The sequence below is a fragment of the Salvelinus fontinalis genome, chromosome 24 (genome assembly GCF_029448725.1).
Source record: "Salvelinus fontinalis isolate EN_2023a chromosome 24, ASM2944872v1, whole genome shotgun sequence".
NCBI lineage: Eukaryota > Metazoa > Chordata > Actinopteri > Salmoniformes > Salmonidae > Salvelinus > Salvelinus fontinalis.
In genome coordinates, this window is record NC_074688.1 from 29,541,836 (window position 1) to 29,559,758 (window position 17,923).

The following is a 17,923-nucleotide window of genomic DNA, read 5'->3' on the forward strand; positions in this document are numbered from 1 at the left end:
GATGTATCTGCCTTCGTCGCCACGTGCACTGTGTGTGCTCAGAACAAGACTCCATGGCAAGCTCCTTCTGGCCTCCAGCCACTACCTGTTCCTCATCGTCCGTGGTCCCATATCTCTCTCGACTTTGTCACTGGGCTCCCTCCATCTGATGGCAACACCGGCATTCTGACGGTAGTGGATCGGTTCTCCAAGGCCGCCCATTTCATCCCTCTCCCCAAACGACACTCTGCCAAGGAGACGGCCCAGCTTATGGTGCAAACATCTTCCGGATCCATGGACAGGGTCTCCGACCGGGGTCCTCAGGGTCCTCAGTTCTCGTCTCTGTTCTGGAAGGCATTCTGCAGCCTCATTGGGTCGTCGGCCAGCCTGTCCTCTGGATTCCATCCCCAATCAACGGCCAGTCGGAGAGAGCTAACCAGGACCTGGAAACCAACTTAAGATGCCTGGTCTCAACAAACCTCAATACCTGGAGCCGACAACTGGTCTGGGTGGAGTATGCCCGGAAAACACTTCCCTGTTCAGCCACAGGACTCTCCCCCTTTGAGTATTCAATGGGGTATCAGCCTCCTCTCTTCCCAGAAGAAGAGCAGGAGGTCAACATACCCTCAGCCCAGATGTTTGTCCTCCGCTGTCGACATACCTGGAGAAGAGCTTGGGCGGCAACCATCTGCCTCCTGTGACTGCATTTGGGTCTCGACTTGTGGCCTCATTGTACGATAAAGCAGTATTTGGCAAAACTGTAAATGTAAGTAAGGAATTCAAAGTAATGAACTTCTGTTATTTCTTATATATATTATAATAATAATTTATGATATTTGTAAAGTGCTTTTCATTATAAAATAATCATCTCAAAGTGCATAAAAAGATAAACAAATCATGAAAGCAACAATCAAAGTATAGAAATAATGGACAGCTCATAGAGATGAGTCTTAAGGCCTGCTTTAAAGGTAGTCAATGGAGAGGTTGAGCACACACCCTTGTGCAAAGTGGAGGTGTTGTTTCCTACCTTCACCACCTGGGGGTGGCCCGTCAGGAAGTAGCAGGACCCAGTTACACAGGGGGGATGGTAACGAGACCCGTAACATAACTCATGCAAATTATAGTAGTGAAAAAGTAAGAGTGAGAACAAATAACCACGTCAACTTAAATCTACCGACAAACTCCCAGGGTTTATTAGTAAACACACGGTAATGGGGGGGAAAGGAACAAATATCCCAAAACACCCCTAAGTTAGACTAGCCTACTTCAACAACAGCTAACTAACTAACCAAAAATACAGTGGGTGGTCCGCCCAGTTCTAACTAGTGTATTAACAAAGTTTACCTACGGGTAGTGCATGCCCATGGGCGACCTGTCTGGTTACCCCCTTTTCCCACCATCAAACAAACACTCAAACACCATAACAAAAACAATAGTCACAGGTGGGGACAAAGTGACATGTCGGTGCTAAACCACACAAGAGATCTACAGACATATGGCATTTACAGAGAGATTGCTCCAGAGAAAACAAGAGAGAAAGAGTTTTTAAACCAAGGGAAAGGGAATGTGATTGGGTAAGGGAAAAGGAGCAGGTGTCTTCCGATTAGTGACTGATTGATGACTGATTGGGGAATGATGATTGCCACCTGTGAGAAGGGGAGAAGGAGAGAAAAGAAATACACACAGGATACACACAGAATACTTGTATCCGTAACAGCGGGGTTCAGACACAGAGCTGCGAGATTAATGATGAGCTTGGAGGGTACTATGGTGTTGAAGGCTGATTTACAGTCAATGATCAGCATTCTTACATCTGGACATTCTTCTTGGCCAGATGGGATTGGGCAGTGTGCAATGTGATGGCAATTGCATCGTCTGTGGATGCATTGGGGCGGTATGCAAATTGAAAAGTGTGTAGCGTGTCAGGTAAGGTAGAGGTGTTATGATCTTTATGGTGGACATCTTGAAGCAAGTGGGGACAGCAGACTGGGATAGGGAGAGATTGAATATATCTGTAAACACTCCTGCCAGCTGGTCTGTGCATGCTCTGAGGACGCATCTAGGGATGCCGTCTGGGCCGGGCAGCCTTTCGAGAAGTTAACACGCTTAAATGTCTTACTCATGTCGGCCATGGAGAATGAGAGCGGGCTGCGTCGGTGGCACTGTGTTATCCTCAAAGTGGGTGAAAGAAGGTGTTTAACTTGTCCGGGAGCAAGATGTCGGTGTCTGCGACGTGGCTGGTTTTCCCTTTGTAGTCCGTGATTGTCTGTAGACCCTGGCACATACGTCTTGTGTCTGAGCCGTTGAATTGCGACTCCACTTTGTCTCTGTACTGATATTTTTGCCTGTTTGATTTCTTTACTGAGGGAATAACTACACTGTTTGTATTCAACCATAATCCCAGTCACCTTGCCATGGTTAAATGCAGTGGCTTTCATTTTTACACGAATGCTGCCATCTTTCCATGGTTTCTGGTTTGGGTAGGTTTTAATAGTCACATTTGGAAGAACATCCTCTATACACTTCCTGATGAACTCAGTCACCATGTCTTTTATATGTAAATGTTATTCTCAGAGGCTACCCGGAACATATCCCAGTCCGCGTGATCAAAACAATCTTGAAGCATGGATTCCGATTGATCAGACCAACGTTGAATAGACCTTAGCACAGGTACTTCCTGTTTGGGTTTCTGCCTATAGGACGGGATGAGCAAAATGGAGTTCTGATCTGATTTGCCGAAGGGAGGGTGGGGAGGCCCTTGTATGCATCCCGGGAAGAGGGAGTATTAGAGGTAGAGCGTTTTAGCAGAACGAGTACAACAGTCAATGTGTTGATAGAACCCCCACCTGTGGACGTCGGGCCCTCATACCACCCTCATGGAGTCTGTTTCTGACCGTTTGAGCAGACACATGCACATTTGTGGCCTGCTGGAGGTCATTTTGCAGGGCTCTGGCAAAGCTCCTCCTTGCACAAAGGCGGAGGTAGCAGTCCTGCTGCTGGGTTGTTGCCCTCCTACGGCCTTCTCCACGTCTCCTGATGTACTGGCCTGTCTCCTGGTAGCGCCTCCATGCTCTGGACACTACGCTGACAGACACAGCAAACCTTCTTGCCACAGCTCGCATTGATGTGCCATCCTGGATGAGCTGCACTACCTGAGCCACTTGTGTGGGTTGTAGACTCCGTCTCATGCTACCAGTAGAGTGAAAGCACCGCCAGCATTCAAAAGTGACCAAAACATCAGCCAGGAAGCATAGGAACTGAGAAGTGGTCACCACCTGCAGAACCACTCCTTTATTGGGGGTGTCTTGCTAATTGCCTCTAATTTACACCTTTTGTCTATTCCATTTGCACAACAGCATGTGAAATTTATTGTCAATCAGTGTTGCTTCCTAAGTGGACAGTTTGATTTCACAGAAGTGTGATTGACTTGGAGTTACATTGTGATGTTTAAGTGTTCCCTTTATTTTTTTGAGCAGTGTATATATATATATTGATTGCAATTATTCCCGAAAGAGTGAGCGTTCATGTGCAAAGGATAGGCATTTCAATTGTTAGAATTATCAACTGTGTAGTGCCTTTTGTCTTTCGCACCCTTCTCCCCTCTCTCCACTGGGATTATATGCCTCTAACCCTATTACAGGGGCTGAGTCACTGGCTTACTGGTGCTCTTTCATGCCGTCCCTAGGAGGGGTGCGTCATTTGAGTGGGTTGAGTCACTGACGTGATCTTCCTGTCTGGGTTGGCGCCCCCCCCCTTGGGTTGTGCCGTGGCGGAGATCTTTGTGGGCTATACTCGGCCTTGTCTCAGGATGGTAAGTTGGTGGTTGAAGATATCCCTCTAGTGGTGTGGGGGCTGTGCTTTGGCAAAGTGGGTGGGGTTATATCCTTCCTGTTTGGCCCTGTCCAGGGGTATCATCGGATGGGGCCACAGTGTCTCCTGACCCCTCCTGTCTCAGCCTCCAGTATTTATGCTGCAGCAGTTTGTGTCTGGGGGCTAAGGTCAGTTTGTTATATCTGGAGTACTTCTCCTGTCTATTCCGGTGTCCTGTGTGAATTTAAGTATGCTCTCTCTAATTCTCTCTTTCTTTATCTCTCTCGGAGGACCTGAGCCATAGGACCATGCCTCAAGTCGACCTGGCATGATGACTCCTTGCTGTCCCCAGTCCACCTGGCCGTGCTGCTGCTCCAGTTTCAGCTGTTCTGCCTGCGGCTATGGAACCCTGACCTGTTCACCGGACGTGCTACCTGTCCCAGACCTGCTGTTTTCAACTCTCTAGAGACCGCAGGAGCGGTAGAGATACTCTTAATGATCGGCTATGAAAAGCCAACTGACATTTACTCCTGAGGTGCTGACTTGCTACACCCTCGACAACTACTGTGATTATTATTATTTGACCATGCTGGTCATTTATGAACATTTGAACAACTTGGCCATGTGCTGTTATAATCTCCACCCGGCACAGCCAGAAGAGGACTGGCCACCCCTCATAGCCTTGTTCCTCTCTAGGTTTCTTCCTAGGTTTTGGCCTTTCTAGGGAGTTTTTCCTAGCCACCGTGCTTCTACACCTGCATTGCTTGCTGTTTGGGGTTTTAGGCTGGGTTTCTGTACAGCACTTTGAGATATCAGCTGATGTACGAAGGGCTATATAAATAAATTTGATGTGATTCTCAGTCCTTTTGTCTACCAAGGCGCCATGCCGGTTTAGCACACTGGGGCACATCCCCTATCATTTCCTTGTAACCATATCTACTTTGTTTGTGTGTGCATTTCTGTGATTATTTAGTTAGTTAATAAATAAATGATTGATTGAGACAATTGATGTATGGATGATTCATAGTGAATACTGGGTTCGTGCAGATAACCAACAATTTACGACGTTTGGAATGAGACTAACGTGAGGTAAAGAATAATTAATTAATTAGAAGACTAATTGATCAGATATTACGATATCTGAAAGTTATCTGAATATTTTCCTTGGTGCCCCGACTTCCTAGGTAATTACATTTACCTGATTAGTTAATCACGCAATAATAATGACAGAGAATTGACTTGATAAACGAACAGTCTTCAGTTTAATGATGCCAAAGACATGACAAGTCCCTGATGACTCTCTGGAAGGAGATCCTCGCCCTGTGTCACGATCGTCGTAATGAATAGACAAGGCGCAGCGTGAGTAGAGTTCCACATATTTTTTTATAAACCGTAACTCAGCAAAACAAAACAAACAAGCACAAAAACGAAACGTGAAGCTACTGTTGTGCAGTCAGGCAACTAAATGTAGACAAGATCCCACGAAAACCAATGGGAAAATTGCTACCTAAATATGATCCCCAATCAGAGAAAACGATAAACAGCTGCCTCTGATTGGGAATTGTCACGATTGTCTAAGGTGGAAACAGTGGACCAAAGTGCAGCGTTGTGAGCGTACATACTTCTTTATTACAAAGAACGAATACTAAACAAACTAACAAAATAACAAATTAAATGTGAAGCCAACGTAGTGCTCACAGGCAACTAAACATGGACAACTACCCACAAATACAGGTGGGAAAAAGGCTACCTAAGTATGGTTCTCAATCAGAGACAACGATAGACAGCTGCCTCTGATTGAGAACCACACCCGGCCAAACACACAGAAAATCATAGAAGAAGGAACATAGAATGCCCACCCAAATCACACCCTGACCAAACCAAAATAGAGAAATAGAGACATAAAAAGCTCTCTACGATCAGGGCGTGACAGTACCCCCCCCCCCCCCCCCCCCTTCCCTCAACGGTGCGGACTCCGGCCGCAAAACCTGAACCTAAAGGGGAGGGTCTGGGTGGGCATTTCTCCGCGGTGGCGGCTCTGGTGAGGGACGTAGACCCCGCTCCACCTCTGGCTTGGCCCACCTAGGTGGCGCCTCTAGAGCGGGGACCCTCGCCGCCGACCCCGGACTGGGGACCCTCGTAGCGGGCCCCGGACTGGAGAGCATCGCTGGAAGCTCCGGACTGAAGGGCGACACTAGAGGCTCCGGACTGGAGGGCATCGCTGGAGGCTCCGGAGCGGCGAACGTCTCTGGAGGCTCCGGACTGAAGGGCGTCGCTGGAGGCTCCGGACTGAAGGGCGACGCTGGAGGCTCCGGACTGGAGGGCGTTGCTGGAGGCTCCGGACCGGCGAACGTCTCTGGAGGCTCCGGACTGAAGGGCGTCGCTGGAGGCTCCGGACTGAAGGGAGACACTGGAGGCTCCGGACTGGAGGGCGACTCGGAAGGCTCCGAACTGGAGAACGTCTCTGGAGGCTCCAGAGAGTCACGATCACGCCCCAACCAACACAGAGAATAAACAGCTTACTATGGTCAGGGCGTGACACCTTGAGCTTGTCTACTTCTTTTGTGCGGAGTGAAACAGAGGAACCCAAGAGCAGACTCAGACGAGGAGACTGTGATGACGTAACCAAGGTATTTATTGAAACACAGGGGGAAGATGGAGTGCCCGCCAGGGGAAGCTCGGGTGGGTTGTAGGAAACCAGGTGCGGAAGCTGAGGCTGGAGCGAGAGGGGTTGGGACAGGGTCCGGAGGTGAATCCAAGGGAGTAGTAGAGTGGGGAATCCAGGACAGAGTAGCAGGATGACGAGACGTAGGAATGGAGACATAGTCAGAGCGGGCCGAACTGTAGCGGAGAGGAAAACAGCGTCAGACAAGGAAAACAAAGCACACCAGGATAACAGGATCTAACAGTACAAACGTCTAGAAGCGTAAACTGACTGAATAGAGATTACGATCTGGCAGCGTGGAAGTGGCAGGGCTGAGTATTTGTAGAGGTCTTGATTATGGAACAGGTTGCAGCTGGTGGGGATCTGCTCTGACTCCAGCACACCTGTCTCCACCCACACGAGCACACACAGAGAGAGGGAGAGGGAGAGAGTACTCTGGGAGTGGCGGCAGGTCAAGGAGACACAGGATGAGCAGTAGAGGGCGTTGCAGGAGCAGAAGTGACTTTATTGTCCAGAGACTGAACATTAGCGAGTAATACACTCTGAAGCGGTTGATGGTGTGCACGCCTCCTGGGTCGGACTAGAAGTCCACTCTGAATACCTATTATATGGCGGCGGCATCTTGGGGCAGTCTCTGAGATAAGTTCAATTGCCCTGGGAGGTGCGAACAAAGAATCTAATTCAGGAAAGTTATTCCTGGTTGTAATGCTGGTGAGTTACCCCCGCTCTGATATCCAAAAGTTATTTACACCATAAATACACCATAATGTAAGAAATAACACAAAAACATACTGCAAAGTTGCTTAGGCGCTAAAAGCAGAGCTACCATGTCTGTCGGCGCCATCTTTATACTATACTATACTTCACAATAACTTTGCGGTTGAACTTATTTTCTCAAAACCGCACTGCCCCATCAAAATAAAGTTACACTTTCAAACTTGTTGAACTTGCATGGCAGGTGAGCATTTTACATTTAGAATGAAGTCTTTGTTAGAGGGTCTATCCACTCAAGGCTATATCCCCCAAGGGTGGCTGAATACAGGTGAATTACTACAAAATATGTCATTTTAACTAGAAACCCATTGCAGAGAACAGGCAAAACGTTTAATTTTACTTGCACTTGTGTGTGCTACTCTATTGTTGCAAAACAAAACATTGTTGCAAAACAAACATAGCTATCCCTGCCACTGAAATAAAATAGTTAAAAACTAGTTTGAGGTGTCTGTTATTGAACTTTGCACTTCCATTGAACCCAATACTGCAATAATGTAGCTCTGCAATAATGTAGGCTAATCCGTAATGTTTATCCTTTTATGCTGGTAGAAAAAATCATAATACTACCACTACTACAGAGAGGGAAGGGCCAACAAAGCTACAATCAATGGTTGGCTGGTCAATATGTCAATACAACTCTAGATGCAAGGTTTGTCCAATGACAAGTGTAAATCATTTGATTTACTGCCTGAAGATGAACATAGCCTAATTTGTGCTCTTGCTAAAACCATAATTCATACCACCATAAAACGATAAAAATACATAATTTTCAACTGTCAGAATAAGAATAAATAATATATGTTAAACTTGGATTTAAAAAAATGTAGTGATTAAATTAAATAGAAATTCACAATGTGATATTTCTTTTCAGTATTTCTTGTATCTTGTTTATGCATGTTATATCACTCTAAATGTGTAGCCTATATTCAACCATACTTTCTACATGCATATTACTGTTATCACATCAATGAAACAATGAATTTTCTTCCGAAGTGGTCGTGAATATACATTTATTTTGAGATACATTGAGGAGGCCTGGTTAAAACCTGTTGAGGATAGAGGGCGCTATTTTCACTTTGGGGAAAAATCGTGCCCAATTTAAACGGCCTCGTACTCTATTCTTGCTCGTACAATATGCATATTATTATTACTATTGGATAGAAAACACTCTCAAGTTTCTAAAACCGTTTGAATTATATCGGATCCTGGCTGGCTGAGAAGGAACAGTGCGTACAGGGCTCTGGAGACGCACAGGAGGCTTTGTGCGTGGTGCCGGAACTGGAGGTACTGGGCTGGAGACACGCACCACAGGGAGAGTGCATGGAGGAGGAACAGGGCTCTGGAGACGCACAGGAGGCTTGGTGCGTGGTGCCAGCACTGGTGGTACTGGGCTGGGGACACGTATCTCAGGGCTAGTGCGGGGAGCACTAACAGGACTCACAGGACTCTGGAGACGCACAGGAGGCTTGGTACGTGGTGTAGGCACTGTCTTAACCAGACGGCTAGCACGCACCTCAGGACGAGTATGGAGAGCTGTTCCCGGTGACATCAACTCACCAACACGTTCAGTCGGACGGATGCCGTGCCTCATGCACCAAACCAGTACATCCCTCATAACTCTCTCCTCCAATTTCCCCATTAACTCCTTCACTGTCTCTGCTTCACTCACCTCCAATTCCGCCCTCACCGGCTCCTTACGGTAAGCAGGAGGAGTTGGCTCACGTCTCCTGACTGACCCAACTACACTCCCCGAGAGCCCCCCCCCCCCCCCCAATACATTTTTGGGTTTGACTCACGGGCTTCCAGCCTTGTTTCCGTGCTGCCTCCTCATATCACCGCCTCTCAGCTTTAGCTGCCTCCAGCTCCTCTTTGGGGCGGCGATATTCTCCTGGCTGTGCCCATGGTCCTTTGCCTTCTAGGTCGTCCTCCCATGTCCATTTCTCCAACTAGTGCAGCCTCTCCTGCTGCCGCTGCTTGGTCCTGGTTTGGTGGGTGGTTCTGTAACGGTTTCTCTCCTCCTCTTCGTCTGAAGAGGAGGAGTAGGGATCAGACCAAAATGCAGCGGGTTTTGAAAACATAATGATTTATTAAACGACGAAGACGAACACGAAAAAACACTTGGAATGATTACAAAATAACAAAACGAACGTAGACAGACCTGAACTAGAGAACTTACATACAACACGAAGAATGCACAAACAGGTACAGACTACAAACAAAACGCTACAGTCCCGTGTGGTATGAACATACATACAGACACGGAAGACAACCACCCACAAACAAATAGTGAAACCAGCCTACCTTAATATGGTTCTCAATCAGAGGAAACGTCAAACACCTGCCTCTAATTGAGAACCATATCAGGCAACACATTAACCCCAACATAGAAACACAACACATAGAATGCCCACCCCAACTCACGCCCTGACCAACTAAACACATACAAAACAACAGAAAACAGGTCAGGAACGTGACAATATTTTTCATAAATGTTTTATGATGAGTATTTAGGCTTTTCAATTTGGTCTCTGTAATTACTCTGGCTGCTTCGGTGCTATTTCCGATTGTAGCTGCAATGTAAAACTATGATTTATACCTCAAATATGCACATTTTTCGAACAAAACATAGATTTATTGAATAACATGTTATAAGACTGTCATCTGATGAAGTTTTTTCTTGGTTAGTTTGGTTGGTTATTGGTTAGTTTGGTTGGTTTTGTGCATGCTACCTGTGCTGTGAAAAATGTCTGTGCTTTTTTGTATTTGGTGGTGAGCTAACATAAATATACGTGGTGTTTTCGCTGTAAAACATTTTACAAATCGGACATGTTGGCTGGATTCAGAAGATGTTTATCTTTCATTAGCTGTATTGGACTTGAGCGAATCTCTCCATCGTCAACAAACTCAGAGAACGGAACACGGCAAAACTCCCGAAAAAATTTCAATAATCTGATTAAACTATATTGAAAAAACATACTTTACGATGATATTGTCACATGTATCAAATAAAATCAAAGCCGGAGATATTAGTCGTCGATAACAACAGCTGTACAGAAGGCAAATCCAGGTCCCTTGACGCGCTCTCCAGAAAACAGGAAACTGGTGACACGTCATACAAAGAGCATTTATTCGAGCCCAGATCAAGTTACACACTCAATTTCTTCTCTCACTGCTTGTCGACATCTAGTGGAAGACGTATGAAGTGCATCTAAACGAATAAATATCAAGGACTTTAATAGGCAGGCCCTAGAAGAGAGCATCGATTTCAGATTTTCCACTTCCTGTCAGGAAGTTTGCTGCAAAAGGAGTTCTGTTTTACTCACAGATATAATTCAAACGGTTTTAGAAACTAGAGAGTGTTTTCTATCCAATAGTAATAATAATATGCATATTGTACGAGCAAGAATTGAGTACTAGGCCGTTTGAAATGGGCACCTTTAATCCGGCTACTCAATACTGCCCCTGCAGCCTAAACAGGTTAATGAGTTTTCCAAATGAACTCTTAAAGATATACCGATCTCTTACATCAGTCACAGTCAATTCATTAATTCGTATTTACCTTCAGTCTCATTCTGAACGTCGTTGACTTCAAATCTGCTCGAACACTAGCATCTCCATGAACCCCGGCAGGTAGCCCAGTGGTTAGAGTGTTGGGCCAGTAACCGAAAGGTTGCTAGACCGAATCCACTGTTCCTAGGCTGTCATAATTAAAAAATAGTTCTCAACTGACTTGCCTAGTTAAATCAAGAACGAATAAATGATGTAAAAGCAACATACAAATTTGGCTGAATTATTTATTAAAGACAAACTTCTCCCTAATGCAACCGCTGTGTCAGATTTATTTTTTTAAATTGACTGAAAAAGCATAATCTGAGAACGGTGCTCAGAGACCAATCCAGCCAGAGAAATATCTGCCATTTTGGAGTCAACAGAAGTTAGAAATAACACTATATATATTCACTTACCTTTGATGATCTTCATCAGAAGGCACTCCCAGGAATCCCAGTTCGACAATAAATGACCGATTTATTCCATAAAGTTCCATAAAGTCCATAATTTATGTTCAAATAGCCACTTGTTGTTAGCGTGTTCAGCCCAGTAATCCATCTTCATGAGGCGCGAGCACTTCGTCCAGACAAAAACTCGAAAAGTTCCTTTACAGGTCGTAGAAACAAGTCAAACGATGTATGGAATCAAACTTTCGGATGTTTTTAACATAAAACATCAATAAGCTTCCAACCGGAGAATTCCTATGTCTGAAGAAAAGCACTGGAATGAGAGCTAACTCTGTCGGGAGCGCTCGTCACAAGCCTGAGACACTCTGCCAGACCATTGACTAAAACAAGTCTCATGAGCCCCTCCTTTATAGTAGATTCCTCAAACCAGTTTCTAAAGACGGTTGACATCTAGTGGAAGCCGTAGGAAGTGCAACTTGACTCCATAGACACTGTGTATTCGGTAGGTCAAGCTTTGAAAAACTACAAACCTCAGATATCCCACTTCCTGGTTGGATTTTTCTCAGGTTTTTGCCTGCCATATGAGTTCTGTTATACTCACAGCCATCATTCAAACAGTTTTAGAAACGTCAAAGTGTTTTCTATCCAATAGTAATAATAATATGCATATATTAGCATCTGGACAGAGTAGGAGGCAGTTCACTCTGGGAACGCTATTTATCCAAAAGTGAAAATGCTGCCCCCTATCCCCAAAAAGTTAATTAAATAATCACACAGAACTACATAAATTGTCAGGACATGCGTGAAGGGCTGTAGAAAGTCAGGCGCAGGAGAGCAGATAGTTGTTAGCAAAACGGAGCCTTTTATTTGGCGACCTAAAAGCACACGGCACAAACTAACACGAAATACAAATAAGGGTTTAACATAACCCAGCTTAACCAGCCTAACGTGCGCATACATGAACAGATAAACAATACCACACAAAGACATGGGGAAAACAGAGGGTTAAATACACAACACATAATGAGAGAAATGAGAACCAGGTGTGTGGAAAAACGAGACAAATCAAATGGAAAATTAAAAATGGATCGGTGATGGCTAGAAGACTGGCGAATTCGACAGGCGAACACCGCCCGAACAAGGAGAGGCATCGACTTCGTCAGAAGTCGTGACATAAATACATAAACAGGATAGCTTACACATTGATTACTACACAAGGCAATGAAAAGTCCCTAGTGGACTAACCCGATATGATGACTTGTTACAAAAATAAAAATGGCAGGGACATGTAAGAAAGAGCGGGAGAAGAGACAAACGACTTCACTATCGTACATACAGCTGATAACTATGCTCATGGAAATGCAAATACTTTGCACCTGAACAGCCGCTCATTTGAAAATAATTGCAATATACATATTTACGTGTGTATCTCTTGTTGTCTCTCTGTTGAAATCGCCGGTCCGTCTAGGGAGTAATTCGACAGAAAGTCTCTGGTTTGTCCACCAGAGATCAAAGTCTTTTGTAGTTGTGGCTTGTTCAGCGGGCTTTTTAAAAATGGATACGTCGTTTAATAGGGAAATGTTCTTTAGAATGGATCTTTCAGAGTACCACCCGGTGGTTCTCAGTCAAGTTTACCAGACTAAGAGTACTTAAACAGCTGCAACTGAATGTTCCTGTGTAGTCTTCATCTTATTCACTCAAGAGAGTTTCAGAGTGTCTTACCGTTTTCTGGTCTTGTAGTTTTAAAACCATTTGTAATGTATTCAGCTGGAACCATTTCACACACCGGCAGCAACCCAACGTGTTTTGGTCAAATATGTTAATTCTTCAGCGAGTCCTTTTAAAAACTTTGGGGAAAAGTGCGTTCCATTACGCTTGCCATAATGTCTGTGCTCACGTGGGCGTGGATAAACTTTACATGAAAAACAATGTTCTCATTTAGAAGGTCAAGATCACATTTCATCTTCTCACAAATAGTTCCATATTTAATCCTATAAGTTTCACGACATTTGGATGTAAACCTGACAACTCGGAAATATACACAGAGATACAGTTATGTTGTTATACCGTCCTTAATGACATCCCAAAACAACAACTGATCTGACATAATTGTTCATTAAGTACCCACAGACCCTTCCAACTGTTTGGATTACAGAAATATTGTTTCATTATTCAACCTTTTGATGTTACCGTACTGCAACTTCTCTCTCTGTGGTGACAAAGGGATTTAACTCCCATTTCTGAAAGAGTGGGAGAGAGAGTTTTCCCGCAGGTATTTCCGACCATCATAAAACTGTGGTGGGAGAGAGAGCAAGAGGGGGGGATCTGGCATCTATGATCTTTACTCAAAAGGGCAAGTCATGACACCTGATTACCCATATAGAAGTAGGACTAGTCTACCTGGCCTGCGTGCAAATGTAGGCCTATACATGTGCCCATTTGGTGATAGTATTTCTGAATGTCTTAACTCACCACCACTAATGAGCTGTGGAGCGAATCAAAGTATTTTTTCTTCACCTCAAACAGCAAGGAAACAAAGTCTGTTTTTAGAATTAATTGAGAATGACAATAGTTCCTCAAAGTATTTGAATAATATTTCCATCTTTCTCCCGTTCGATTACCACTCGGCATGAAAGGGAAAAATGTAATGCTCTTATTCAGTGGAAACGTCAAAAAATACCTGACCCAGTTGATAGTTGATACAATGTTTAGAGTTCATTGCAGACAGGTCATGCATAGCCAATGTGATTTATAGGATATATATATTTATCAGGATATTTTTCTGACTGCAGCCTGCAATGTTTTTATGTGTTGGCTTTATGTAGTCTTTTTTTACATAGTCGGCAGTGGCAATAACAGTTACTTTTAGATTTGTATCAATTAAATTTATATTTTTATTGTAGAATACAGATTAACCCCAGACAATGATTTTGAGATACAAAATAAATTAAATGAAACTGTTCCACGAAAATGTGCCTATGAAAAGCATAACTCTCTCACAGGTTGGTGGAAATGGTAAGATGTGTCTATATATGGAAAAATACATGTTTTAAAATGTAGACAAATTGATTGGTCGAAAGAAAAGACTACGCTTCGTCGACCAAGATTTTTGTTGTTGTTGTCTACAGCACGAATAGAAATGCAGGAAATTAGCATTAGATGCCCCAGAAAATTTAGGGAGGACACCCAGACCCACTGCCAGGGATGTTCCCCCCCTACACTTCTAAACCCACCTCAAACTTTTTTTTGTTGACTTCTGATATCAGGAAGTCTCCCTGTTGTGTAAGATCATGTAACTAACGTTTCATATCAATGATTTTATGTGCATTACACTTTCTAAAAACTGCCCTTCGAATCTGCTGGAGGTTAAGTCCATATATGAGAGGGTTTAAGACAGGTGGTATAACAAGGAATTGTACAGCCATTGCATTACGCATATTTAGCGTGATATTAACATTATTCCACCCTTGTAATGTGTCAAACAGGGTCACTGTGATGAAAATAAATATTGTTATTAAATGTGGCACACAGGTCTGTATGAACTTAGTCCTTCCTTTAGCTGACTTTACACAATTCCTTACAATCTGACCATAAGAAAATACAATGAAAAGTAGCTGTAAAACATGAATCACTATTATACATTTGTTCAAAATCTGATTGATGGTTATGGGTAAACATGCATGTTTCAGTATAGACGGATTGTCACAGAATATCTTATCAATACGAGACCCACACAAAGGAATTCTGACGGATAAACTAACTACTATGAGTCCTATAAATAAAGGATAACACCAAGAAAATAAGAGTAACTTTCTAACAGTTAAAGTTGTCACAATGGTATGGTATAGTAGTGGTCTGCATATTGCCACATACCTGTCGTAAGACATCACTGTTAGAGTAGACATTTCACACAGGACAGATGTGTATATTACATAGGCTTGAGTGAAACATCCACCATAAGATATCACCTGAACATCTGACTGAAGGTCCAGTAAGAACTTGGGGTAGAAACCAGCGGTTCCATACAATCCATTGACACATAGACTACACAGAAAAATATACATGGGCTCATGGAGGCCTTTCTCCTGAACGATTGTTATGATCAGAGTCAGATTTACAGTGATGATGAGAAGATATGTGATAAGAGACAAGATAAAAAAGACCGATTTGTTGTTAAATGTCTCTTGTAAGCCAAAGAGATAAAATAGCTTGACTTGGGTTGAGTTCTCCATAGCTTTTGCTAATTTTCTTCCTCTGGTCAATGCAGCAATTCTTAGTCCTTGCAAGGCTTCAGTGTGTATGGATGTGAATAAATTCAAGTGTGAATCATTTGATTCTGTTTAGGCTCAGACTAAACACAACAGTTTTAACAAAACTAATTCACATCCTGCCTCAAATTCATATTTCCCCCCCAATAAGTTCCCAATAATATCTGTACTTTATCAGATTTCTGAGGTGTGAAAGAAATAAAAAAACGTGTCCATGAAATGTCTTCTTGCTTGACAGAGGAGACTGCTGCAATAACTTGTCCTGGTAGCCTCTAAATATATCATAGTGTATGATCACATGGGATTGTAGTTTCAGCGTCACCATGTAACCACTCCATAGAGATGGATCTATATTGAGTGTATGACAAGCAACTCATTTGATTATACACTGCTCAAAAAAATGAAGGCAACACTAAAATAACACATCCCAGATCTGAATGAATGAAATATTCTTATTAAATACTTTTTTCTTTACATAGTTGAGTGTGCTGACAACAAAATCACACAAAAATGATCAACGGAAATCAAATTTATCAACCCATGGAGGTCTGGATTTGGAGTCACACTCAAAATTAAAGTGGAAAACCACACTACAGGCTGATCCAACTTTGATGTAATGTCCTTAAAACAAGTTAAAATGAGGCTCAGTAGTGTGTGTGGCCTCCACGTGCCTGTATGACCTCCCTACAACGCCTGGGCATGCTCCTGATGAGGTGGCGGATGGTCTCCTGAGGGATCTCCTCCCAGACCTGGACTAAAGCATCCGCCAACTCCTGGACAGTCTGTGGTGCAACGTGGCATTGGTGGATGGAGCGAGACATGATGTCCCAGATGTTCTCAATTGGATTCAGGTCTGGGGAACGGGCGAGCCAGTCCATAGCATCAATGCCTTCCTCTTGCAGGAACTGCTGACACACTCCAGCCACATGAGGTCTAGCATTGTCTTGCATTAGGAGGAACCCAGGGCCAACCGCACCAGTATATGGTCTCACAAGGGGTCTGAGGACCTCATCTCGGTACCTAATGGCAGTCAGGCTACCTCTGGCGATCACATAGAGGGATGTGTGGCCCCACAAAGAAATGCCACCCCACCCCACACCATGACTGACCCACCGCCAAACCGGTCATGCTGGAGGATGTTGCAGGCAGCAGAACGTTCTCCACGGCATCTCCAGGCTCTGTCACGTCTGTCACATGTGCTCAGTGTGAACCTGCTTTCATCTGTGAAGAGCACAGGGCGCCAGTGGCGAATTTGCCAATCTTGTTGTTCTCTGGCAAATGGCAAACGTCCTGCACGGTGTTGGGCTGTAAGCACAACCCCCACCTGTGGACGTCGGGCCCTCATACCACCCTCATGGAGTCTGTTTCTGACCATTTGAGCAGACACATGCACATTTGTGGCCTGCTGGAGGTCATTTTGCAGGGCTCTGGCAGTGCTCCTTCTTGCACAAAGGCGGAGGTAGCGGTCCTGCTGCTGGGTTGTTGCCCTCCTACGTCCTCCTCCACGTCTCCTGATGTACTGGCCTGTCTCCTGGTAGCGCCTCCATGCTCTGGACACTACGCTGACAGACACAGCAAACCTTCTTGCCACAGCTCGCATTGATGTGCCATCCTGGATGAGCTGCACTACCTGAGTCACTTGTGTGGGTTGTAGACTCCGTCTCATGCTACCACTAGAGTGAAAGCACCGCCAGCATTCAAAAGTGACCAAAACATCAGCCAGGAAGCATAGGAACTGAGAAGTGGTCTGTGGTCACCACCTGCAGAACCACTCCTTTATTGGGGGTGTCTTGCTAATTGCCTCTAATTTCCACCTGTTGTCTATTCCATTTGCACAACAGCATGTGAAATTTACTGTCAATCAGTGTTGCTTCCTAAGTGGACAGTTTGATTTCACAGAAGTGTGATTGACTTGGAGTTACATTGTGTTGTTTAAGTGTTCCCTTTATTTTTTTGAGCAGTGTATTTAGTCTATTTATGTACTCCCTGCTCACTCATGACTGCACGGCCAGGCACAACTATCACACCATCATTAAGTTTGCAGATGACACAACAGTGGTAGGCCTGATCACCGACAACGGCGATGAATGGCCTATACGGCCTAAATTGACAGACCATACGAATGATCATCTTCAAGGTGATTGTGGAGGCCAGGTCATCTGATGCAGCACTTCATCACTCTCCTTCTTGGTCAAATAGTCCTTACACAGCCTGGAGGTGTGTTGGGTCATTGTCCTTTTTGAATAACAAATGATATGGAAAGGGGGATACCTAGTCAGTTGTTCAACTGAATGTATTCAACTGAAATTTGTCTTCTGCATTTAACCCTACCCCTCTGAATCAAAGAGTTGCGGGGGGCTGTCTTAATCGACATACACGTCTTTGGCGCCCGGGGTACAGCGTGCTAACTGCCTTGCTCAGAGGCAGAACGACAGATCTTTACCTTGTTATTTCAGGGATTCGACTCTCTA

At 44.3% G+C, this 17,923-nt stretch overlaps 1 protein-coding gene across 1 annotated transcript; it reads right to left on the reverse strand.

The window, feature by feature from the left end:
- Positions 1-14,480: 14,480 nt before the first annotated feature.
- On the reverse strand, positions 14,481-15,416 carry LOC129822515 (olfactory receptor 6N1-like). The gene has a single exon (XM_055880827.1). It carries the CDS (start codon positions 15,414-15,416, stop codon positions 14,481-14,483), a length of 936 nt encoding a protein of 311 aa, XP_055736802.1.
- Between the last annotated feature and the right edge of the window lie 2,507 nt (positions 15,417-17,923).